General features: G+C 38.6%; 1 protein-coding gene across 2 annotated transcripts; it reads right to left on the reverse strand.

Moving 5' to 3' along the window:
- Positions 1–728: 728 nt before the first annotated feature.
- dctd (dCMP deaminase) lies at positions 729–24,986 on the reverse strand. 2 transcript variants are annotated; one of them, XM_084397123.1, is made up of 6 exons: positions 24,777–24,986; positions 18,621–18,732; positions 16,338–16,473; positions 10,991–11,107; positions 5,742–5,838; positions 729–1,358 (listed from the first exon to the last, which is right to left on the reverse strand). In XM_084397123.1, the coding sequence occupies exons 1-6, from the start codon at positions 24,815–24,817 to the stop codon at positions 1,256–1,258; spliced, it is 606 nt and encodes a 201-aa protein (XP_084253249.1). In that variant the 5' UTR covers positions 24,818–24,986; the 3' UTR covers positions 729–1,255. The 2 variants fall into 2 exon arrangements, with proteins under 2 accessions (XP_084253249.1, XP_084253250.1); XM_084397124.1 differs by lacking the exon at positions 10,991–11,107 and having other exon boundaries at positions 24,777–24,934.
- Positions 24,987–26,789: the final 1,803 nt, after the last annotated feature.

Raw genomic sequence — 26,789 nt, forward strand, 5'->3', positions numbered from 1 at the left:
AGATTATATAAAAAATTCACAGACAACATATGTTCACATTCATGGCACAATTCAAACGGGACCAGAAAATAATTATTTTCTCCCATTCACTTGCATTGACGGTTTTTCAACTTTGAGGTCCAGCGGGGTTTTACGGAAGGGGCGGGACTTACCAGCTCTATAACTCAGAAGTGACAAACCAAACCATATGACAAACCAAAAAAATTGAAATTGCAGTGCCATACAACCATTACATCAACTCTCAAATGAAGATTTATGTTAAAATATCTCTGCTTTATCAAATCCCAGGAGGAATAGTGAATAGTAGTGACCAAAGGATGCTCAGAAAAAAAATGTCCAATTATACTGTTAAGAAATATCATTAATTCCAAAGTCTGTTGTGTGTGATGGGAAACCGTTCAGCGATGTATGCATGCCACATGACAAAAAATAGCAGCTGTGTGGGCAGATTTATTTTGTGTTGTGTAAAAAAAAAAAAAAAAAAATCTCATAGGATGCCTATGAACCAGAAACAGAGTAATTTTATTCAGTTTTTATTTTGAGAGCGTGATCCTGGTATAACGATACCAAACAGTTGCAAAAACATCGCTCTGAATTGCAAGTCTTTTTATTAAAACCAGAAGTTGTGGGCTCTAACCTGCACAGACACAACATGCACAAAACAATACGGATTGCGGTTTGACAAAATATGAGGTTTATCTGCTGGGGTTCTTACAAAAGCTTATGAATATGAGCAAAACAGTCATCAGAGGTTTATTGAAGGAAAGGGTAATTTACAGTTTTTGTATGAGTGAAATGAACATCAAAATCTAATCAGCCTTGTCATACAAGCATACAAAAAGATTAAAAGACAAAGGTAAATTTAAATTTGGTTAATGTTGGCATCCAGTTTGATTTTAATTTCCTCATTGTCAACCCATTCATAAATACTGAAACTCTAAAAGAATCAATTTAAAACAGGCACATCAGCCAAGGTCACTTACCGGCCGCTATTGTATAAATTGCTAAAAAAATATTAATATTATTCATTAGAGCATATACATAAAAGAAACACATTTCAAAACTTTAACTACTGTCAATTTCAGAAAGTTTCAAGATTTGAAGAAACGAAGATTTAAAACAAAACTGCACGACAGTGAACTATATCTATTTAGTAATCACTCTCAAACCCATAAAGACCTTCACCAGTACATAAACAAGGTAAACAATGTGTCTGTTTTATGAATACTTAATGTCACGCTCCAAGTTCCTTGGCTTATGATGACTGTACGCCCCCAAAACCACTGGAAGTGTTCAATCCGGGGTGGCTGATTGAATTAAAATCAATGACAATCTTTCCTTGCTTTGGCTTGAATTGCCTGTAGGACAGAAAAAAGAACAGAAAAAATATATAAATAGATTACTGAAGCATGTCCAAATAAAACACAAGTAGTTTGTCACTCTTGTCAAATCAGAGACGTTTTAAAACCCCCTTTATAAAATTGACAGAGAGAATTCACTTCTTGTCCTCATTGTCCAAGTTGTCACACCTATAATTCACCTCAGCATGCTGGAGTTGAGGAAACCAATTACACACTAGTCCTCGTGAGAGAACAAGCAGCATCCCCTCCAAAAGGCAATCCCACCAGGACCAAGCACCTCAACATCTCACGAGAAAATACCCTGCCAAGAAGAACCAAACCAGCAGGTGGTAAACTCCTTTTCCCCCCACTTTTAGCCTTTTCTTCCATCTTCACCACAAACCTTGCTTTTCCGTTCCTTTTATTTTTCTTGTTCTCAATTCACCTTCTACCCCACTCTTTTTACCCTTCATTCTTTTATGAACCCCTCCCTCTCAGTGTGAGAGGAGCTGGATGTGGCAAAAATCTATTCCTCATCATTGAACCTCTATAACAACAGAAGCCAATCCATACAAATAGAATCTCCACTGACAGAAAAATTATTAAAGACTTTGTCCACGAACATTCACCAAGCTTGGACTCTCGCGCTCCCATGTTCCTTAATGCAAAGCCGGCTTCAGTTGATGCCTGAGCAAATTGATTCATCATCTTATTCAGAATTCAAAATGCAGAACTCTGCACAGCAATGGTGAGGTTTCAATCCTTCATTTCTCATCATCTGGCACTTAAAATGAATAAATAAAAAGCTGAAAACATATGATCTGCTACTGCAGTTCATTGTCCGAGTCAAAGTCAGATGTAAACTTTTATCGGACACGCAAGTAGCGCATTGAATTCCTTTTTCCGCAGGTCGAAAATGTGCATAGGGAAAGATTATATGCAAACATAATATAAACAAAATATTAAGTATAAGAATAAACAAGATAAGATTAGATAGATATATAGATAGAATACATACATACATAGCAAAAGTATTTTCACCCCAAAAAATGGTTAAGGCAGTTATTTGTATATTTTGCTGTAGTGTGTCAGTACAGTAGGAAATATCAGTTTACATTTCCAAACATTAATTTAGTCATTAATTGTAATAATCCAATGTATGCACAAGGAGTGTCAACAGCCGGTGCTCCACACTGAGATCAGATCTCACCATAATCGAGTCCATCTGGGATTACATGAAATAGATATAACTGAGTCAGACTAAATCCAGAAGAACTGTGGCAACGTCTCCAAGACGTTTGAAGAAACCTACTTCCAAAGCTACAGTATGTGTAAAATTTAAGGCACAATTAAAATGCTGTAAAGTGAGGGTGCTTTCAAAAATAATGTCATAAATATATTTTATTTATCAATTAACTTCTATTAACTAAATCAAATCAATATTTGGTGTGACCAGCCTTTGCGTTTTAAACAGGGCCGGAGCGGGGCCACTTTAGACCGGCCCACTTTTTCCATGGTGGAATTCCAAATTAGCACTTTTTCCAAATTGGATAAATGAAGCAACAGTTCAGCTCTTGCTATTGTGTAGTTTGTATTAATACCATGGTTCAACAAATAATGTAAAGGTTAAATAATAATTCACTTAGACTTTATAAGAAGCAATTGTGACTTTATTTCACACAATTCTGACTTTATATCTTGCAATTCTGACTTTATTTCACACAATTCTGACTTTATATCTCGCAATTCTGAGAAATAAAGTCAGAATTGCGAGATGTAAACTCGCAATTGTGAGATAAAAAGTCGCAATTATCTTTTAAAATGTTTTATGCTGTGGGGGAAACAAGCTTCCATACCTCCTGGCCTCTTCCTCCCATCCATCCTCCCTGACGCGTACCATTACGGTAGGGCCGGCCCAGCTATCGGTAAGCGCCGGCGGTGGCGCGGCCGCGGTAGCCTACCTAAGAAAACGTTTTTGGAAAAGACGGGCTATGGACCCAACCAACTCTATAGGAGGCGAGGGGAGAACTCTCTCACATGGTACAACCCATGCAGAGGCTGCGCGCTGCGGTGTCAGAATGCGTAAAGTGTGTAGCCTAATGTAACTAACTTGACAAATGTGAAGAAAAGAAAAAATCCTCGACCGGCCCAAAAGTGAAGCGGCCCACCGGGAATTCTCCCGATTCTCCCGATTACCCACCCCGGGCCTGGTTTTAAACAGCTTTTGTCCAGGTACACTTGCACATCGTTTTTCAGGTAGCTTTGCAGGAAGGTTCTTCTGGATTTAGACTCGTTTTTTCTGTTTCTTCATGTAATCCCAGATGAACTCTATGATGGTGAGATCAGATCTCTGTGTGGAGCTTTTGTCAGACTCCTTGTGCATACAAAAATCTCACTGGATTATTACAATTAATGACAAAATGAATGTTTGGAAATGTAAACTGATATTTCCTACTGTACAATACGTGGTTAAGACTTCTTCACAGTACTATATTTATTTTAACATTAAACACCACCCTCCTCTAATCCCTAGTACTCTACAATCAGATTTATTTTTCTGAAATATTTTATTTAAACATTCTACAAAACATTTATTTTATAATATGAAATCTAACTAACTTTTTTGTGAAATGTTTTGCTTGAAAAGTGTTTTAGTTCGATTTCCTTAAAATAAATACCACTTGGTTTGATATTTTGTTATATAAATGCTGAACTATGCCTACATTTATGAGAGGCTTAAATGTCCAAATACTTGGCACAGATGGACATTGGGTCAAAAAAAAAATTTGAAATTGTGATGGGTGTGGAATAGATTTTAATATCTTTATTAAATAGCCTATGGCTCTGCAATCAAAGGGCTGAAGAAATGGAAATGCAGAGATCCATAGTAATGCTGGAAGTATTGGAGAACAACCTTCAAAAAGCGGCAGCAGGGGAATTAACCTTGCTACCCTCAAAGACAGGCAAGAGGCATGAAAGTATCTTCAAGGATTTCCTGATTTTCATCTTCAGGCGGATCTACTCCTTTTGTCTCCTCAGGCTCATGTCCCCCCAGTTCTATTTGATCTGACTCTGATGAAAGGCTTCAGAGTTTATTTACCGTGCATCTATATATAGTGTGTACATACAACTGGGAAGATGAGATTTCCGTCCAGTCCGTTCTTGCTGTAGTTCCTGCTGGCTCTCTCTAACATAAAGAGGACTTTGTTAGGACTGCCAACCCCACAGAGAGTTCAGTTAAGTTGTCAGTTAACCCTGTATCTCATTAAAATAAAAAAATAAAAAAAAAGTGAAGGGCTTCTTCGCTCACATTATGCGTTTAAACTAAAGGTTTTAAATGTTTGCATTTACATTTTGCTCTTTTAATCCCTGTATTCTTGAACTTTAAGCTGACACCTTTCGGCATGGTACTCATTCTATTCGGATTGTCTGATGGATCACACACACACACACACACACACTTAATTTTAAGGTGACGTTGTTGATCTTTGAACTGTCGACTCAAACTTCTTTGTCATGTTTGTCTGTTCAGTCTGACTGTATGCGTTTATTTTCTAAACTTTGCTTGTTTGTTAATATGTAATTTGTTTCGTAAAACACCTTAATTACTGATTAAAAGTGTCATACACAAGTATTTAAGTTTTTATTATCATTATCATTATTATTAGAAGTAGTAGTAGTAACTCAGTTGCGGTCATTGATGCCAACATGCATGAGGGGAAACCAGCTCAGCTCCATCTTGAATAAAACAGCTTTTCTAGGCCACTGATATTACTGCAGTCTCCATCTCATGTAGATACACATCATTGTACATCATGTTTTTTAATAATACTACTACCAATAAGTATCAATAATACTACTGTTGAAAAATGCAACATTACAATATAATACAGGATTTTATTTTAATCATCCACCAGGCTAGTCTCTTAAAGTAACAGTACACAGTACTCTAAACAAGCCACAAGACTCATTCATGTCCACTGCACAAACAAATGTTTGTGTAGAGGTGTGTGTATAAAACAACAGTAAAATATAAAAATATATAATTAGTAATATATAAAACGTCATTGATATGACTAGTCAATTGTGGCTGTTTATTGCACTTTTGAGGTTGTTATGAAGGTGATACGATTTGGCTTCCTATGGAGTATGAGACAAATCCAGACTTGTGCACAGTGCTTACTCATTTTTCCCCAAGCGTGTCTTTTTTCGAAGGCTCACAGAAGCTTTTTTATGCTTCAGGTCACACAAACACCCACACATCTGAGGGTCAGGCTCCGTTACAGCCTTGATTGTACAATCGTTCGGGCCAGTCAGATCCGACAGGAATGCAAATGAACCCTCTTAATTTCCAAGCCACACACCAACCCCTTACTAAGGTCAGACTCGAGAGAGACTTACTTGTACGTGGTGCCCGCCAAGTTAAGCAGACGTCTGGAGGCAGTCATTTCTGGAGTGTCATGGTATTTGTCTGACAAATAGATCACATCCTTTATACCTGTAAGGCAGAGACAGCAGAAGAATAGTGTGGGTCAGACAAATGCACACACACACAAAAAAAAAAAAACAGAAGGAGAAATTCAAACAAACAGGCCCAAAGAGAACAGGGACCCAAAATAGCCTGTTAGGAAAGAACAAGAGCATGTGCTAGGGGAGAAGTCGATAACTTGTCGCTGCAGGCTCAAGCCAATATCAACCAATCCCAATTGAAACGAAATCTGCCCTGCTGGCGTCTAAAAAACGTGGGGCATTTGGCAGCACCCCCACGCATCGTGCTGACTACTCACAAGCGGCCCACATGAGGAGAGTCTATAAAAGCCAAGCTTTACAGAGAAACACGAGGAATCTGGTAAAACCACTTAGACTCCCTCTTGCCCTTAACGCTTTCAGAGGTGAAAAAGAGTAAACCAACATAGCCAATGGTTGTTGCAACTGCAGGTGAATATATCGGAGAGAGAGACACACACAGACCACCTCAAAATACACAGCGTCTCCATCGAGTACTTTTATCTGCACAGGAGGAGAAAAGTGCTCTGATCGAAGGCAAAATGACTTGCAGAGTGAATTCCACCTTTCATTAAAGGCTGTCATTACAAGCATGGGGCTTCTCCATGGAATTATTTGAACAATTTAAGAGGCAACAGATGAAATTACCATGGAACAGCCTGGCTATGCTATCTTAAAACCATGCCATCTTTTGTTGGTGACATTTCATGGTGCATAGGGGGGGAGGGAAAAGGACTTCTCATCTGGCTATTTAAAATAAAAAGCAAGCACTCAAGGTCCAAAAAAAGCCCTCAAACCATTTAAAGTGTTTCAACTAAAACCTGACGTGATACAAAAGGCCGAAGAAATTGCACGAGTGCTTCCATGTAAACATGCCTTTCCATGAAAAGAACATGAGGATAAGTATCGAAGCTGCATAAAACACTTCCAAGACGACAAGCTGTCCAACAGAAGGGAAGCTTCTGATAGAAGGTGGAGCAGAACTCTGGAGATGCCACGTTTCCAGAATGCTCTCTGGAGATGAGGTGACCGTACAGTCCCTCAGTCCCTCCAAAAACAGTCACAGGAAATGACAAGATGGCAGCTGCTTGGGAGCTGAACACTTTAATTCCTCAGAGAGAGGATAGGCTCTAAAGCCGCGCTTCAGAAACGCTGTCGCTGGCACCGAGAAGCTAAAGTGCAGGGGGGACATCAACATGGATGCCAGAGGAAGTGAAAATGATTGGTGTCATTTCATACAGTAAGATTGAGAGATGGACACGTTTGAACTGCATTTGAAATGAGCTGTAACACTTTCTCACTGGAGGAATAGCTACAGAATTAGATACAGAAGGGGGGAAATGTAATATCTAGGGACTTCAATTTCACATTTGTCGTAAACAAAATTATAGATCGAGAAAAAAGGGGGAGAAAGTACAGTGAAAGATCTCATTTTAGAACAAGAACAGTTGTCAATGAGTGCGTTTACATGCCCCCTCATAATGCGATTATAATAGGATTTTGGCAATATTGCGATTAAACTTTACCTCATGTAAATGCAATACTTCGATCAAACTAATGCGATTAAGCTCATAATTGTAGTAAGCATATTCACATTGAACTATGTAACATTTATACTGTATGCCTATCTGAGTGTGGAATAACCATACTTCTTAGCAAATAATCAGAATAATGAAAATTGCATGTAAACTGGAGTGAATAGATTTGCTCGTGTCATTTAAACATAAGGTGCCATTTTTGGTGCACATGTAATCATAGTCATTTGACCAAGAAGGCAAACTTTGTGTGGGAAGTCAAACGAAAGCTTTGTCGCCGGGCACAAAAACGCATACCATTGGCACCAAAATAAAAGGAAAATATTCCTTTTAATAAATCCCTCTGGTTGTAATTAAATTATGTTAGTTTTCTTTTAAAGAAGCACACACCAGCAATATCAAAAGGTTTACCACGTACATAGAAACAAGATACAGCCGGGATGCCTTTATAAGAGAATCAGGGTGGATTCGCTAGTCCAAGTCTACTAATATTCCCTTTATCCTCATGTTTTTTACATGCAGAGGCTTTTGTGTTTCTTCATATCGTGAGGCTTTACAACTTCCAAGTAAACAAACATGGCCAGAACACCTTCAAAATTAACCAACAGCGACGACACCCCGACTCGATTCTTTTAAACTCAGCATTCAAACATTAAACATCCGCTTGGTTCAGCTCCATCTGATTGGCATCATCAGAGGGCGTTTTTAATGAGGTCGGACGATCATTTTTAGCAGCATTTTGTTGCATCCTATAGAGCGCGTGGAGACGAAAGGGAAAGAAAGTGCTGTGTGTGTTCCTTAATGATGCCAGAGCATTGAGAGGAAGCTGACACCCCACTGAGAGATGGGCCGGGGCAAGGCCAAGCATCCTGAAGATCAGACGGCATCGGAGCGTGTGTCATGCTATCTTCAGCACACAGCTTCAGTAGGCTTTGCCACAAGTGTACATGGAGGGGAATCAGGAAAAGTGAAAAAAAAAAGAGAGAGAGAGAGAGAGAGAGAGAGAGAGAGAGAGAGAGAGAGAGAGAGAGAGAGAGAGAGAGAGAGAGAGAGAGAGAGAGAGAGAGAGAGAGAGAGAGAGAGAAGATCAGGACAAAAAGACTTGGAGGGGAGGAGAGAGAATGGGGAAGAGGGTGTTAAGAGAGTTCAACAGATAAGAAGAGATTGAAAATAACAACAGAGCAGGGTTTGGAGAAGGAAAAATAAGAGAAAGACAACCTGTCACTATGTAGGCTGTATCTAAGCAGCCAAGAAGCCTCACAAAGAAGCTGGCTGCTCAAAGTGACGCCCACTGCAGGTTTCTCAGTATGGCAGGATGACCATAGAGAACCTCAGTTTCCACTTGTCTCCACTGTCATTTCATCTGCAGCCACATCAGCACTGACAAGGTTGCCACTTTAAAAAAAAAGAAGCTCACTGTTTGTAGAGCGGTTTATCTTGTGTCTACCTCAGAAAAAATAAATATTAAATGTGTTTGAAGTGGAAAGTACATAAAGCATAATAAAGAGTTCTTTTCAAGCATAATTACAGTCATTCTTGTTGCTAAATTGTTGTATTGTTAGAAAGAGGACAGTGAAACTATACAGATGCAACAATGAACTAAAAACAAATTTATGAATATAAATTGGACTATACTTGAGGTATATGCAAGGCAGAGGGCATTCAGACTGTGGTCACATCGATAGAAACAGTTTGAGGGCACATGTACACTGTCACACTTACATTCACACGTCACAGTGCAAGACAAAACTGTTTAAGAGCTCAGCAGAGATTGCATTTAGTTAACTTAAAGAAAACCCTAAAGAGGGTAAACAAGTTATTCAAATGATTTCTCACTGAAGCAGTTTTGGTGCTACTACTGAATTTACTTTTTTCTTTTTTTTTTAAATATCTCTGGTGCCAAAGTGACAATAGGACTGTTCATATTTGCTCCCTACATACTGAAATTTACAGCATGGTCCATGTTCCAGTGGCATATAACTTAGTGCTTTTAAATATGTGGTAAAAAGGACTTTTTGAATTGACATCGGCCAGTCTGAAATAAATAAATAAAAATAGTGCGGTCAAATCGATTAATCGCATCTAACATAAAAGTTTGAGTTCATATCATATATGTGTGTATATATATATTATATTTATATATACACTGCCGTGCAAGAAGTTTTGGATCGGTAAAATTTGTAATGTTTTCAAAAGACGTCTCTTATGCTCAACAAGGCTGCATTTATTTGATTAAAAATACCAAGGGAAAAAAACAACAATTTAAAATAGCTGTTATTCTATTTGAATATATTTTAAAATGTAATTTATTCCTGTGATGCAACGCTGAATTTTCAGCATCATTACCCCAGTCTTCAGTGTCACATGATCCTTCAGAAATCATTCTAATTCTAATATGTAAATTTGATGTTCAAAAAACATTCATTATTTTTATCAATGTTGAAAACAGACAATTTTCTCAGGATTCTTTAAATGAATAGAAAGTTCTATTACATTTATTTGAAATAGAATCTTTTGTAACATTATAAATGTCTTTACTGTCCCTTCTGATCAATTTAATGCATCCTTTAATGCATCCTTGCTGAATAAAAGTATTCATTTATAGAAAACAGTTGTTTTAAATTGTAATATTTCACTATATTACTGCTTTTTTTGTATTTTTAATCAAATAAATGCAGCCTTGGTGAGCATAAGGGACTTCTTTTAAAAACATAAAAAATCTTACAGATCCCAAACTTTCGAACGGCAGTGTATATTTTAGTGCTGTCAAACTATTTAAAAAAATAGAATTAATCACACATTTTTTCAGTAATTGATCAAGAATCGCATTTAAAAACATTGGAGTTTTTAATATTTTTATATCGTAATAGTTTCACAGTTACGCTCCAAATTAATGTACAAACAACTTTTATTTTTAATATTTGTTGTAATAGCATATTTTTTATGAATATATATATATATATATATATATATACACATACACACACACACACTATAGACATTCAGCATTACAGTATAATTAAAAGCTAGCAATTTCAACATTTATTAGGCTTTAAAAATAATTTTTAATTTAAGGGAACTTCATTTTAAAGATTGTTTTAATCTTCACATAAACCCTTTATAATAAATGTAATTTACCTGTGGCCTTCCTATCTGTGTATTTTTAACGGAACAGATAGGCCTTATTTTTTTCAGTGTGAATAATTTGTAAGACTCACTGACAAAATATTTTTAAAATAAAACGTGCATATCTTACCATTTCCTACTGTCTGTCTGTGCACTACACAACAGCACAGCTGCATTCATCAGTTCTTGATTAGGTATCAAAATTAATCATGAAATTTCACTGGTACTGACCATCATGAGTCATGACAGCACTAATAGGGACGTATCTTTTACATGCCAATGTTACAGCAAAGAAACAGAACATAACTGTGATCAAAGTATTAATTCACTGATGCCTGTTACGAAATGAACATGACAGTTAGCTGTTTACCTGTCACCATAGGTTCAGTGTGCCACTATGATTCCTGAACAGTGGAAATAAAAGTGTTGATTGTAAAACCTAGACATGCACAGTTAGAAACAAATGCTCAGATACACTCTCACCTGCTTGAATAATGAGTTTGGCGCACTCGTTGCAGGGGAAGAGCGCTACATACATAGTGCAACCCTTGACATCGGCAGAGTTCTTATTCATGATGGCATTCAGCTCTGCGTGACACACTGCAACAAGACATGAAAGACCTGTTAGAAGCGTTCAGAGGTCACAAAGGCGCATACATGCAGCACAGAATGATGAATCATAACTATGATTAACAATTCTGCTTCACAACAAACATGGACTGAGCTTTCTTAGCTTGTCAACATTGTACCACTCCACCAGAAACTGGCTCCAGTCACCAGTTCACTGTTATAAAGGAAAAAGATTTCAAAGCATGAGTCTGAACAGATGTCAGCTCTCCACAACATCACCCAGAAAAAGCCCTGTCTAATCACTCACTCTGCTCGCCTTAATTACGAAGAATGAATTGGCCCATCAGCGGTGGCACATTACCACTGCACCACGAAACACCGGCCTGACACACGTTTATTTTGGCAGAGCTTCAGCACAAGGCAGAGAGAGAGAGAGAGAGAGAGAGAGAGAGAGAGAGAGAGAGAGAGAGAGAGAGAGAGGGCATGTAGTTATGATGGAAGAGAGACATCAGTAATTCACACACTCATTGTGTGTTTTAACTGGAAGCAGGCACACACATAAAGCAGAGAGAGTGTGCATGATAAAGCTCACGATGGAGTACGATCAAATGAGTGAACATGGGAGGGGCTGAGCCATTAAATCTATCAAACATTTGATGCACGCTCAGTATTAATCTGACTGGACTGTCATTTATTTAAAAGGTAGCATGGAAGATATTGCTATACGGACTGCAGCAAAATAAAGCATAGCATCAACTAACATTTCTCTGTGGTTGCAGCATATAAACACTGTATCCTATTAGAGAATGAGGTGAAAGTGTCATTATATTCTCAGGGCAAAAAAATAAAAAATAAAATTCACATTAGACCAATAAGTCTTATATTTGGTATTTCAGCATCCTCTAGTGGCACAATACTGTACAGACAATTCATAAATCATTTTGACTATTGCTCATCATACTTGATGTATGATGTATTAAAATGTCAAGCAGTCGTCATCCACCCTCATAAACACTGTGAATAACCAATTGAATTGGCTTCCTTAAACCCTCAACTTAAATGAAAATTTAGCAAAAATGTAAATAGGTTTACACTTAAAATTATACAAATGGCTACAAGTTAAAAGGTCTATATATTGTAGATTGATTTTGATTAAATTATGTCATTTTCAGTTTCACGCTTCAGTACAGTTTTGTAGTATTCCCCCCAGATTTGCATACATTTTTGCTCCAAATCAAATGTTGTAATGCTGTGACACTGTAGCACTCCATTTGGACATGGACTTGTTTTACTTAACCAATAGAACTATAAGCAACATCCTAAATCAGAACTAAAAACCACTGAACACCTAGCCAACCACTACTACAGCAAAGCCTGAGGATCTAAACATCGTTTACAATTTATTTATTTTTCAGAAAAATCCTGCCCTGGACTATTTTATGAAACAAATACAATTATTCTACTTTAACAGCTTATTCAAAATGTCCTCTAGTGGTGCTTTACGTTTTTCCCTGCCTCACTTGCTAATAATACAGTAATAAAGAAATGCCGATATGTGGTATCCTTTAGCCCTTATATTTCAGCCATCACTTCTGCACCTGTAAACATTGTAATATAAAAAATCAACTTAATATGATTGATTACACTCCAAATTAATGAGACTCTAAACTATGGTCCTTAAGACTAGAGCTGCCCCCAACTAAAGATTTTCCAAGTCGGCTGTAAGTCCTTGATTTTAGCCATTAGTCGATTAGTTAGGGGAGAAATACTAAGCCACAATTAATGAGCAATTCAAATATAATTAAGCGCTCAAGCGCACGCATAAAACTTGCAGCAGGAACACCAGCAAATATCTCCTTAACTTTTCTGAGATAAGAACGCAAACAAAATCCATAACCTATAATACACATATCAGCCTTGTCTTAAAATAACGAAACTTAAAGAAAATATTTTTCAAATGTAAAACATAAATATAAATTATAAGCAAATTATTAAATAAATATTCAGCAAACTGGAACACTTAATAGAGAAATACCAGTGCAAACATAATCAGGTTGACTGACAAGTAGCCTTAACGAAGAATGAAAACGGAATAAAGAAGGTTTTTTAGAGGACAGAACACAAATATAATAAATATATTATATAAAAACAAATAAATGAATAGAAGAAAACTGAAACACAGAGGTTTCTTTGCAATTCAGAGGCCCGTTTCAAAGAAACAGTTGTTGGCCCCACCCGTCCCAATGAGAACAAAGACAAAATCATTGTATGCAATGTGATTGTAATTACTTTATCTGTAATACCAGACTCCAGAAAAGTTATATCATGGATCAAACAACATTTATCACATGAAAAAAAAAAAAAAAAAAAAAGCTTTCCAAACTCCATGATCTGTGGAACCAAACCAAATTTCTTTTTAAATTTTTAATTTTAGGATCAAAGAAAATGAATACAGTCCCTAAGTTTTTATACTTGTTCCTAAACTATACCCATTAACATTAAGAAACTTTTTTTTTTTTTGCTCATTTAAACAAGATAATCTCCTCTTATCTTTGGAACAAGAAACCCCCCAGAATACGTCTGTGTCTGTGCAAAACCCTAAAGAACAGATGGGGTGGCTCTCCCAAATTTTCAATTGTATTATCGGGCTTGTAACCTAAGAGCTCTGACTTACTGGCAAGGTTCACATTAAATAAACTACTCACCAGACTGGGTCCAGAGAGAATCCTCAGCTTGCCTTCCCTTCTCACTTTCAGCCCTCCTATTCTCACCCTTACCACTGGGTCTAGACTCTCACTCGTTGGACCCTACGGTATGGAACGCCGTCCAGATTTGGGCCCAATTTCGCAAATATTTCAGATGGCAGAGGGGTTCAATCTGTGCCCCAGTTGCCAGAAATCATAGATTCACTCAGCCTCTAAATGACCAGGCGTTTTTGCTATGGCAAGAAAAAGGTATCTTAACATTTAAAGATCTTTTTGCTGATGGTTGCTTCTTGTCTTTTGCGCAATTAGAATCTCAATTTAAAATACCTAAAGGCCACTTTTTCAGATATCCACAGGTACGTGATTTCACACGTAAGAATTTTATTTCTTTTCATTCCCTTCAAGATCGAAACTCTATTGATCAACTTTTCCTGAAGACCCAGAGCAAAGAGGCAACATCTCTAGCTTGTATAAAACTTACATCATTATTATCCACTTCTGTTAATGTACAAAGAGAATCCTGGCACCTGGACCTTAATATCTGCCTGACGGACGAGGAATGGGATGAGGCTAAATATAGGATCCATGGCTCTTCTGTCTGTGCTAGACACAGCCTTATTCAATTCAAAGTGGTACATAGACTTCATCTAAGGCCAAGCTGGCAAAGATGTATTCCTCAGTTGATCCCACCTGTACAAGATGTAAGCAATGGATGCAGATTTTTGTATCTTATTCTAGAATATTTAGTCAAAATGTTTGTGCAAATCCTTTAACCACCATCTTTGATCTTTGGCATTGTGTGTGGAAAAAAAAACACTTAGTCAAAAAGTGAATTGGACTGTATTGCTTTTACTTCTTTGTTGGCAAAGGCGCTTAATTTTAATTAATTGGAAACAGTCCTTTCCCCCTTCATTTAAACAGCGGGCCAGAGATTCCTAAGTTCGGAAAAAATAAGACTTAAATTAAGAGGCTCCAGGTTAAGGTTCGCTGTCATGTGACGTCCTTTCATAAATTATCTTCAAAACAATTATAACTGTAAGCGGACGAACTGATGCTGGTGTCAGATTTTGCTTATAATTGTATGTATGCTGTGATGATATGTGAATATGTTTGTTGTTGATTGTTGTAAATTAAATTAAAAATAAAATAAAAACTTTCAATTTAACATTTTGGGTCACTTTGTGGAGTCCAACTCAATTGGCTTTACAAATTTTTTTTATTTTTTTTTTAAATCCTAATCCTGTCCACTGACCACATAAACCAGGGAAAAAAATGAACCGTGCAGTGGATCAGTCGAGTGCCAGACTGATAAATCCTCCCCCAAGTTTTCACACCTTCCCTTTGGCAGTACAACCCATTCAAAGTCTCAGGTTGGCATGTGCCGACTTTAGGATCGCCAGCTCCAACTCATTTCCATTTCTCACACAAATAGCTGCCACAAAGTGACCTTGCCCATTCCCTCACTCAGCAGCTCCACCTTTATCTCTCCCATCAGCCCCATGCAGGTGAAAAGTAATCCATGACTGCCACCATGTGCTCAAAAGAGCATACACATCACCACACGGTGTTAACAGACACCTTACGCTGCTTAACAGAGCCTCAAACTAGTGCTAATGTGGGTGTTGTGTGCTGACCTGTCGATGTCAAACAGAGGCAGACAGACTGATAATTATGGGTAACTGATTCTTGCAGTTCAACAGCCAAGACTCCAGAGGCCTGTTGCATGAAGCTAGTTGAACTCAGAGTAGGTTTAGAATTGACAAGTACATATAAATCCAACCTGGTTTAGATTCAACAGGCTCACAACGCTCTGTATAAACGTTCTGCCAACTCAGGTTGAAACAAAAATTTACGATTAACTCTGAAGCGCATGCACCTGAAAGTGTGACACGTGTGGCAAAAATGACACGGAGAGCGTCAGTTTGATTCACTTCTTTTGAGAGAGTCAGCACAATTCACTTCTCTGTTGAAGATTAAGAGATTGTTATGCAAAATATAATTAATTTAAATGCATTTGCAAGGCAGGAATAAACACCACTGCTGCAGCGAAAGTTTGAGAAGGCAGCTGAAAGGAAATATCTGAATCAAACAAACTTATTTATATAATTTTACAAAGAGCTCAAAAGAAAACTAATGTTTAAAAGCAAAATGTAATATTAATTGTAAATTATGATAATTACATGATTATATGAATTATACACAATTCATATAACAGAAATATAATAAATAGGTTAATTAGCAGCAAAATATGAGCAATTTTGTCTCTAAAATCTTTTCACTCTGATCTGCTTTCATTTGGAGCGAGAGATACAGGGCGAGTGGCTTTATTGCATCAGATACATGTCACTTTACTCACAGCGAATTGGTCCAGTTTTGGTCTGCTCTAACCCTGAATAAAACCTGCTCCAGAGCAGGTTAGCCATGTAGCATCAGTTAGCAATCCATCTTCTTGAGCCCGAAAAATAGAATTTGCTCAAACAAATCTCAAACTTACCTGGGTAGCAACTGAAACCGGCTTCATGCAACAGGCCACAGGGATCAAATTCAGAACTCACCATATGGGTATTTGGTGTCCAGCTTGTCAACAGCACTGCGAGACCAGGGCAGAAGGTCATCGTCACAACCGTTGGGCATACCATTGTAGCCAATACCCACTATCTTGTTCTCTTGATTCACGATACAGGCACCAACCTGAAATTAAATCAGTTTTAAGGAGTGGTGATACTAAACTTTTCATTTCATTGACTTTCATTCATACGCATGTGAATAAGGGAGACAGGAAAAGCAAGTTCATGCAAATTTAGCTTCGTTTACCTGCAAATTCCTATCACTTGAAGACATGTGACCAATAGAAGATCGACAAGTCACGTCGTGAGCTGAATTAACAGAACGCATGGTGACAGCATCCTAATATACCTGCTGCCGTGCACGTCATTATTGTTAATGTTATGTCATTAATGTTTTATCTAGAGACTACACCAGCTCCAGTTTGGATTCAGCGCATTACGAAGACTTCCAGATGCCCCAACGCCTGTGAAAAGTGTGCAATCCCAAGAGAACTTCAGATGACGCAAACTCTGAATGAATCAATCAATTATTATGATCGTAATTGTAATAACTACTTCAGTGAGCTCATTGCTTCTGCCTAAGATTAATACATGAAACATGATGTTATCTAATTGCATGATTTGTAGATGTACATATCTGAAATACATTACTTGGGCACAGTCACCTCTGATAACAGATAACTTTGTATTGTAGACAAACTGTAACGTAGTAACATGCATTTTCAGAAAAGCTGCTTTGAAACAATTGGCGCATTTCCACTGCATGGTATGGTACGGCTCGGTTCGGTACAGCTCACTTATGGCGCATTTCCACTGCATGGTATGGTACGGCTCGGTTCGGTACAGCTCACTTATGGCGCATTTCCACTGTATGGTACGGTACGGCTCGGTTCGGTACAGCTCACTTATGGCGCATTTCCACTGCATGGTATGGTACGGCTCGGTTCGGTACAGCTCACTTATGGCGCATTTCCACTGCATGGTACGGTACGGCTCGGTTCGGTACAGCTCACTTATGGCGCATTTCCACTGCATGGTACGGTACGGCTCGGTTCGGTACAGCTCACTTATGGCGCATTTCCACTGCATGGTACGGTACGGCTCGTTTCGGTACAGCTCACTTATGGCGCATTTCCACTGCATGGTATGGTACGGCTCGGTTCGGTACAGCTCACTTATGGCGCATTTCCACTGCATGGTACGGTACGGCTCGTTTCGGTACAGCTCACTTATGGCGCATTTCCACTGCATGGTATGGTACGGCTCGGTTCGGTACAGCTCACTTATGGCGCATTTCCACTGCATGGTACGGTACGGCTCGCTTTAAATGGTACCACCTCTGTTGAGGTTCCAAGCGAACCGTACCGATACTAAAATGTGACGTGAAAACACTGCAGATCACTGATTGGTCAGACAGAATCATCACTACCAGCTTCATTGTATTTACGACACGAGACACTTAAACCCGCTAGATTTAAATAGCCAGTAGACAACAGCCAACGCTGTAGCACCTGTTTTAAAAGTATTTGCTTCAAAAAAAGAGTATAAACTTCAAAAAAAAAAAAAAAAATGGCTGAATCGTGGTCAGTGGACGAGGTGCAGACGTTCCTCTCGTTGGTTGCCGAGGAGTGGATGGGGAAACACGGAATGAAAAATTCGCATTTAATATGATGATGTCATGGTAGTAGAGACGGCAACTAAAACGATCAGTCCCACCCACTTTGAAGCGGTACTAACTGCAGTGGAAAAGCAACCGAGCTAAAGCGAGCCGAACCGTGCCGTACTGAGTCGAGTCGTACCACGCAGTGGAAAAGCAAAGCGAGCCGAACCGTTCCGCGCCGAGTCGAACCGTACCGAGCCGTACCTTGCAGTGGAAAAGCGCCAAATGTGTATTGTGAAAAGCACTATACAAATAAATGTGAATTGAATTAATCAAACAAACAATAAAAGACAGAGAAAATCACTCTTGTAGCTTTAAAAAAGATTCATATTCATATATTCAAAGCTTGTCCCTACACTCCCTACAAAATCCCCACAATCGTTCTATAATGATTCATTCTTTCCAAATAGAGCTATTCAAGTCATGAAATGTTTTCAAATTGTTTTAGCAGCGCAGAAAAACTAAATATTGCAATGTTAGTTTTTCCAATATCGTGTAGCCCTATTTAATTTCATTGAATACTATTTAACCACATTTCAGATTGATGAGTGGTCACCAAATCAACCCACACTTCAAATTAGTAGGACTGCAGGCAATCGATCTCTGGGTACCTGAGAACTGGGATCTTTGCTCCTCTGTGCTGATAAGAAGGCAACAGCCATGAAATACTCTGGCCACTCCAGGTAGTCCTGCCTCTTCTTTGTCAGACCTTCACTGTGTGTTCTAATGGATTGAAAGAATGAATGAAATTAAGAAAAAAATAAACACCTGTAGACACGAGAGCACAAAAAAAACAGACAAATCATTACATTTAGGGAAATATAGTACATGATAATATGTGTAAACAACACCAGTGTTGGGTGTAACTATTACTAAGTACTTGTACTAAGTGTAATTTAATTAAGTAAGGAATTACTCTTAATTTTTCTGTAATTTAATTACAGTTAATTCTGATGTAATTGGGCTAAATACTGTGCATAGACCAATCCGATCTCACGGCAATTCGTACGCATTTTATGAGGTGGCTAAATCGTACGACCTCACTCATAAAAATTCGTACGAATTAGGCTAGCCACCTTGTAAAATAAGTATGAAACGTCATGAGATCAGACTGGTATAAACCAGTGGTTCTCAACTCCAGTCCTTGTGAGCCGCTGCTCTGCACATTTTGTCTGTCTCTCTTATCTGACACACTCAGTTCAGTTCATGGAGTCTCTCCTAATGAGCTCATGATCTGAATCAGGCGTGTTAAATTAGGGAAGACATACAAAATGTGCGGAGCAATGGAACGATCCAATTTTTCGATCCAAGATGGCGCCGCGGATGGCTGCCTCGGTGTTGAGCTCTCCAGTTGTTACACTGTTTTTGTTAGTTTGTCCTGTTTTATGTTTGTCATTCGCTATCAGTTATACCAGGGACGAACTGCTGAACATTCGGCAGTGCACACCAACTGATCACCAACCAGTTTTTGATTCTTCTGGCGTTTTGCGGAACATTGTCGTCGGTTGTGCCGCTGCACTGTGGAAACAGTATAAGACGCGCAGGCGTGGGAAGCGAGCCGGCACACTCGTTAAGCTCAGGCAGCGCGGATTCAGAACGGCGCTGCCTAGCATCCATCTGGCGAATGTCCGCTAACAAAATGGACGAACTACTTCTGCTCTCACGCAAAAACAAGGACTTTACCAACTCTGCTGCTCTGTGTTTCACGGAAACCTGGCTGAACGAAGCCATTCCGGACAGCGCGTTACATCTACCGGACTTTCAGCTGTTCAGAGCGGATCGCGATATGGAGTCAACGGGGAAAACGCGCGGTGGTGGGACATGCTTTTACATCAACAGAAGGTGGTGTACTGATGTAACTGTGTTAAGGAAGATGTGCTGTCCTGATGTGGAAGTGCTTTTCATTAACTGTAAGCCGTTCTACTCGCCGCGGGAGTTTTCCTCGCTCGTTCTCATCAGTGTTTACATTCCACCGCAAGCACACGTGAGTACGGCGCTGCAACAGCTGGCTGATCTGATCACAGAAACAGAACAACAACACCCGGACTCTGTTCTTATCATTCTCGGAGACTTTAATCAGGCAAAACTCACACGTGAACTGCCTAAATTCAAACAGCACATTACATGCCCCACCAGAGACAATAATATTTTGGACCATTGCTACACCACAACAAAGGATGCATATCGCTCCGTCGCCAGAGCAGCTCTAGGACTTTCCGATCACTGCCTGGTTCATCTTCTACCAACTTACAGGCAAAAACTTAAAACTGCTAAGCCAGTAATAAGGACTGTAAAGAGATGGACCAACGACACAGAGCAGGTCTTACAAGCCTTTTTTGAATGCACTGACTGGAGTGTTTTTGAAACTGCTGCCAGCGATCTGGACGAGCTCACAGAGACTGTAACATCATACATCAGTTTCTGTGAGGATTTATGCATCCCTACCAGGACTTACTTATCATTCAACAATGATAAACCATGGTTCACACCAAAACTCAGACAGCTTCGTCAGGTCAAAGAAGATGCCTACAGGAGTGGGGATAGGATCTTGTATAATCAGGCCAGGAACACATTGACAAAGGAGATTGAAGTGGCTAAGAAGAGCTATGCCAAAAAGCTGGAAAACCAGTTTTCCTCCAACGACCCTGCATCAGAGTGGAAAGGCCTGAAAGACATTACCAACTACAAGACACCATCCCCCAGCATCGACAGCAATAAGCATCTTGCGAACGAGCTGAATGTCTTTTACTGTAGATTTGAGACCCCCGATCAGACACCCCATACCCGCCCTGACCATCTCTCTACACAGCCATCAACACCTCCAGCCATCCCCCTCCCCTCCCCCCCTGCACTTCAGATCAGTGAGGATAATGTGCGTCAGATCTTCAGGAAACAGAAGAGAAGGAAAGCACCAGGCCCAGACGGTGTTTCACCAGCCTGTCTGAAAACCTGCGCTGACCAGCTGGCCTCTATCTTCTCACTGATCTTCAACAGATCACTGGAGCAGTGCAAAGTCCCTTTCTGCTTTAAACGCTCCACCATCATCCCAATCCCGAAGAAACCAAAGATCACAGGACTCAATGACTACAGACCTGTTGCCTTAACATCTGTGGCCATGAAGTCATTCGAAAGACTGGTGTTAGCATATCTGAAGGACATCACTGGACCCTTGCTGGACCCCCTGCAGTTTGCCTACAGAGCAAACCGGTCTGTGGATGATGTGGTCAATATGGGACTGCATTACACCCTACAACATCTGGACAAACCAGGGACCTATGCAAGGATTCTGTTCGTGGACTTTAGTTCTGCCTTCAACACCATCGTCCCATCACTGCTCCAGACCAAACTGACCCAGCTCTCTGTCCCTAGCTCCATCTGTCAATGGATCACCAGCTTTCTGACAGACAGACAACAGCTAGTCAGAATGGGCAAAATCACGTCCGACAGCCGCACCATCAGCACCGGTGCTCCACAGGGATGTGTTCTCTCACCACTGCTCTTCTCCCTGTACACAAATGACTGCACCTCTAAAGACACCTCTGTCAAGCTCCTGAAGTTTGCGGACGACACTACTGTTATCGGACTCATCCGGAACGGTGACGAGTCTGCGTACAGACAGGAGGTGGAGCAGCTGGCTCTTTGGTGCAGTTATAACAACCTGGAGCTGAACACGCTCAAAACAGTGGAGATGATCGTGGACTTCAGGAGAAACCCCCCTGCACTCCCTTCACTCACCATCATGGACAGCACTGTGACTGCAGTAGAGTCATTCAGGTTCCTGGGCACCACCATCTCTCAGGATCTGAAGTGGGACACTCACATAGACTCTATTGTGAAGAAAGCCCAACAGAGACTGTACTTCCTGCGTCAGCTGAGGAAATTCAACCTGCCACAGGAGCTGCTCGTACAGTTCTACTCAGCTGTCATCCAGTCCATCCTCTGCACTTCCATCACCGTCTGGTTCGGCTCTGCTACCAAAACCGACCTCCGTAGACTACAGCGGATAGTTCGGACTGCTGAGCGAATCACTGGCACTACCCTTCCCACACTCAAAGTACTGCACTCATCCAGAGTGAGTAAAAGGGCTCGCAAAATCACTCTGGACCCGTCACACCCAGCACACTTTCTGTTTGAACTGTTACCGTCTGGTCGACGCTACAGAGCACCGAGCACAAAAACAACCAGACACAGGAAAAGTTTCTTTCCCCAGGCCATCTACCTCATGAACACTTAAATGTTCCGCTACTGTGGAACAAACATGTGCAATACTTCCCTCAGACATTTCATTATAGCACCTTATAACTTTATATATATTTATAATTTATAATCTTTTATTTTTATTTTTTCTATTTTTTATTTATACCTATGTTACTTGTCTTGTCACTTTATATTGTATGTGTACTGGAAGCTACTGTCACCAAGACAAATTCCTCGTATGCGCAAGCATACTTGGCAATAAAGCTCTTTCTGATTCTGATTCTGATTCTGAACCACTGGTATAAACTAGAACAATTATATATAAAACAATAGTGGGTTTAACATCAAAATGTATTGTCTGATGTTAAAAAGTATGTTTATTATGTAACCTTCTCCCTTTAAACTTGTTTGGTCAGTTTAAGGATATTTCATGCAATTTAATAGTATTTATTTGAAAGAATTAAAACAGTTTCATGTCTATCCTTGTATTATTCAGCTGGTTGAGGTTGATATGGGGTTTAGAAAGTAATTAGTAATAAGTAATTAAATACTTTTTAGAGAGAGTAATTAGTACAGTAATCTAATTACACTGTTGAAGAGGTAATTAGTAACTAGCAATTCATTCATTTTTTTAGAGTAACTTACCCAACACTGGTGAACACAAACATGATTATTTATTTTCACCAATATTTTAAGAATGTGAAAAAATTGAGGGCAGAATTTATATAATACTATTACCCTTAATATTAGCCAAATTATATAATTATTTACATTGTCATGAACATTTAAGTGCCAGGCACATTGGCAGACAGATGTATTGGCAATATTTGAGATTATCAGCATTGGCCAATATCCGTGCCCTCATGTCAGTTCAGAAATCAACTAGGATACTTATCAAATGGATTGTGTACAATTTCTGTTTTCAAAAATGTATAAATAGTTTTCAGCATGTGTGTGCGTGCATGTATCTCAATTGCTACACTTGTCTATTACATTGTACTACCGTTCAAAAATACATTTAAATAGTAATGTTGTGCAATAATATTAGAATTTAAAATAACTTTTTTTTCTATTTTAATATATATTGTAAAATGTGACGACAAAGCTGAATTTTCAGCATCATTACTCCAGTCTTCAGTGTCACATGATACTTCAGAAATCATTCTAATATGCTGCTCAGGAAACATTTACAGTTAATGTTGAAAACAGTTGTGCTGCTTAATATTTCTGTGGAAACCATGATCATTTTAATTCAGGATTCTTTGAGGAATATTAAGTTCATAGAACAGTATTTATCTCAAAGATTTAATTTTTATTATAGATTAAATGATTATATTAAAGATTATAAATGTTTTACTGTCGTTGACACATAAAGGTATGCATTTCTTTACAAAAAAAAATATCTAACTGACCACAACCTTTTGAATGGTAGTGTACATTCATATCTGTATCTCCAGTATAGAAGATTCCTATTGCCTCAGCAGAGTACTACATCTTTACTTGATCTTAACACTGGCACCCCTGACGCCCAGCAATGACTGTCTACTCTATGTGTGATAAGCACTGACAGACATGATCATCAGATGGTTTTCCTCCAGGGCTTTCCGTTTTAGTTAAAAGTGATATTACACCTTGACTGTCTTTGAAAGGCAAGGGGATTTATGTGTGAAGACCCATCTGACTTGACTCACTCTTTTTCCTAATGTCTCTGGTGATTCTCTCTTTTTTGAGCAACTGTCAGAACAGGTATGTGTGTGTGTGTGAGAGAGAGAGAGAGAGAAAGAGAAAGAGAGAGCGAGAGAGAGAGAGAGAGAGAGAGAGAGAGAGAGAGAGAGAGAGAGAGTCTAATGGTGGAATACTAAGGGTTGATGATCTGAAGCTAATGGGCAGTGCAGTGAGACAATGCTGAGGTAGTCATTAAACAGTTTTAAAATGTGCAGTTATCTGAAAATACAATGGGTTTTAGATTTTCCTTTTAAATCTAATCTGATTTGATTAGTGAGCCTCACTTACGGTCGCAAATTCGCAATGATTTTGCCAGATATGTTCCTGGATCAACATATTTTGTTCATCCTGGACATTCCTTTCTGAAAACAGTCCTTACCCTATCCATACCCCTAATCCTTCCCATAAATTATCCCTAAAATTAGAGGGAAATGATGCAACTTGACATAATCTGATTAGCTGACTGCCATGTTTTTCCAGGATCAACAGAGCTGTTGATCAAGGAACATGGTGAAATCACAGCCAGCTTCCAGGACTGAAGATGCCAAACATGGCCACAAGAGGGCAGTAATCATGAGATCCATCTACATGTGCAACTATTTTTTCAACTATTTTTTTGTGCTAATGTGCCAGACACATAAACACATCTTCTGAAAAACTGCCAACACACCGTTGTTGTTTTCACACAACGTTCAGTTCTGGTGAACCCTTTTTTACAAAACGTATGCACTTCTCAGTACTCTAACACATTTCTCAGGAACACAAATCTAAAATCATGTCATATCTCCGCCCTAGCATGTGCCGATTATGAATGTAACAGTAAAGCAATATATAAAACACGTTACCCGTTGAGCTGGGATGTACCGTTCTTTGCCTTGTCGTCCATGTCTTAATCAGAAAGTGTCTGCAGTGCTCTTATCGATATTCGGCTGTGCGTCCACTGTGCAGAGCAGACAGAGGCAGAGCAGAGGAACTTCCCGCGAAAAACAAGAGACCAGCCCCCCTGTTCCGGGTTTAGAGGAGGAGCAAAGAGTTGAATAGCGCCATCTGTCCACAATTCTGCACACTGCAGCGAGTCTTTCACTCTATTGCATTTTTGGATATTAAAACGCATATCATAACATGAATAACACTGCAAATAATAACGGGGTCAAAATCACCGTAAAGTGCATTTATGTTCTGAATCATTTAGTCAATCATTTATTTATTTATTTATTCAACTTATTTATTCATTCATCATTTCAGTCATTTATGTGTTTTCATTCATTCCTTCAATCATTCAAACATTTATGTTTTTTCAATATTTATTTACTTATTTATTCATTCATTCCATCATTTGTTTGTTTATTTGTTGAGACTTCATAATTTCCTAAATAAAAAGCCGAGATTTTCCATATGACTTTAATTTGTTTTGTATTAAGGAGACCGTATAGGCAGTTAGAAATGCATGTTGGTCAAGCTCCAGCACTTTTTATAAATTAACTGCAAGCAGACAATGTATGAGCAAACCACAATAGCTGTCATTTTCATTGCATAGTGATTATGAAATGTAGATTTTCAGAAAGATATTTAGTCCCTTTCACAATACATTTAGTTAATTGGAAAAGTCTTTAATGAAATAACAGCAAAATATTTGTTTCCCTCTAAAAAAAAAAAAAAAAGAATGTTATAGATTAGCACTTTCTTTTCTAAATAACATCTAACAACAAATATATCTGGTTGGTAAAACTTTCAAACAGTACTAACTGGCCTCATTTATTTATAAAGAAATTACACAAAAGGTTTTGCTAAATTGTTCAAATCATTAGCTTATTTTCATAAAAGATTAAGATGACGGTACACAACATGACAGGTGGACAACAAAATGGCATGGTGGACAAAGGCTTTAATGGATGAAGAGAAACAACAAGAAACCCTTAAGCAATATACACTATGATGATACTCTAAATATGAAACTAAAATCACTCGATTCATTAAAAAACGTGGATTCATTTCAGTAATGAAACCCCGCTGTGTGTTGCTCGGAGACGCACACCATTGGATGTTGTCAAGCTTAACACGTCCACCCAGTCATAGTGAAATATTAATATCAGAAATTAAAAATATACATTTCAAACAATACACAGTCAGCTTCCGCAATTATTGTTGGAAGGCTTGGTGACAGGGTGGACATTTTTTCTAAAGTTAGCGTTTAATGAACACATGGTGTACCTTCAGTTAGCAAAGTGATTTATTGCTGACTGTGTATGGTAAAAAAAATTATATTTTGAATTTCTGAAAAGTTTTTATATTAATTCATATTTCACTTTATGACAGGGTGGACATGTTAAGCTTGACAACATCTAACTACAAACATAATAGGCTATGATGTATCGTTTTAGAAGTAATTTAAGACACCGTAAGTTTAATAGTTTACCTTCTTAAAATGAAATCGATGAACATATATGGAGTCATTACATGATTAACACTGAAAATAATAACAAATAGCCTATGAAATCTCAAATATTAACAACAAAACTGAACAGATGGCTTCTTTTTGCACTCATTCACTATTCATTGATAACACCATTTTTTAATTACAATTGAGTGAAGAAGAGTTGAGTAGTTGAAAAAGTTCTGACCCTATCCTTGCGATAGTTCGCCCAAAACAGAATTTTGTCATCATTTACTCACCCTCATATCGTCCCAAATCTGTATGATTTTCTGTGGAACACAAAAGAAGATATTTTGAAGAATGAAAGGTAACAGTTTTGGTTCCCTTTGATTTCCATTGTATGGACAAAAATGCAGTGGAAGTCAGTCAATGGGAAGAGTTTATATGGAGAGAGTATGCTCTCCATAGGACCAGTTGTCAATAT

Source organism: Rutilus rutilus (assembly GCF_951802725.1).
Source record: "Rutilus rutilus genome assembly, chromosome: 2".
Taxonomy (NCBI): domain Eukaryota; kingdom Metazoa; phylum Chordata; class Actinopteri; order Cypriniformes; family Leuciscidae; genus Rutilus; species Rutilus rutilus.

What these genes read in the sequence shown, in the direction of transcription:
- dctd (XM_084397123.1), bottom strand. Translation starts at nt 24,817, where the DNA reads ATGGACGACAAGGCAAAGAACGGTACATCCCAGCTCAACGG. An exon ending in CAAACTCATTATTCAAGCAG is followed by an intron (nt 5,839 to 10,990) that starts GTGAGAGTGTAT and finishes TCTGCCTTACAG; the next exon opens with GTATAAAGGATGTGATCTAT. An exon ending in TTGGCGGGCACCACGTACAA is followed by an intron (nt 1,359 to 5,741) that starts GTAAGTCTCTCT and finishes TCTGTCCTACAG; the next exon opens with GCAATTCAAGCCAAAGCAAG.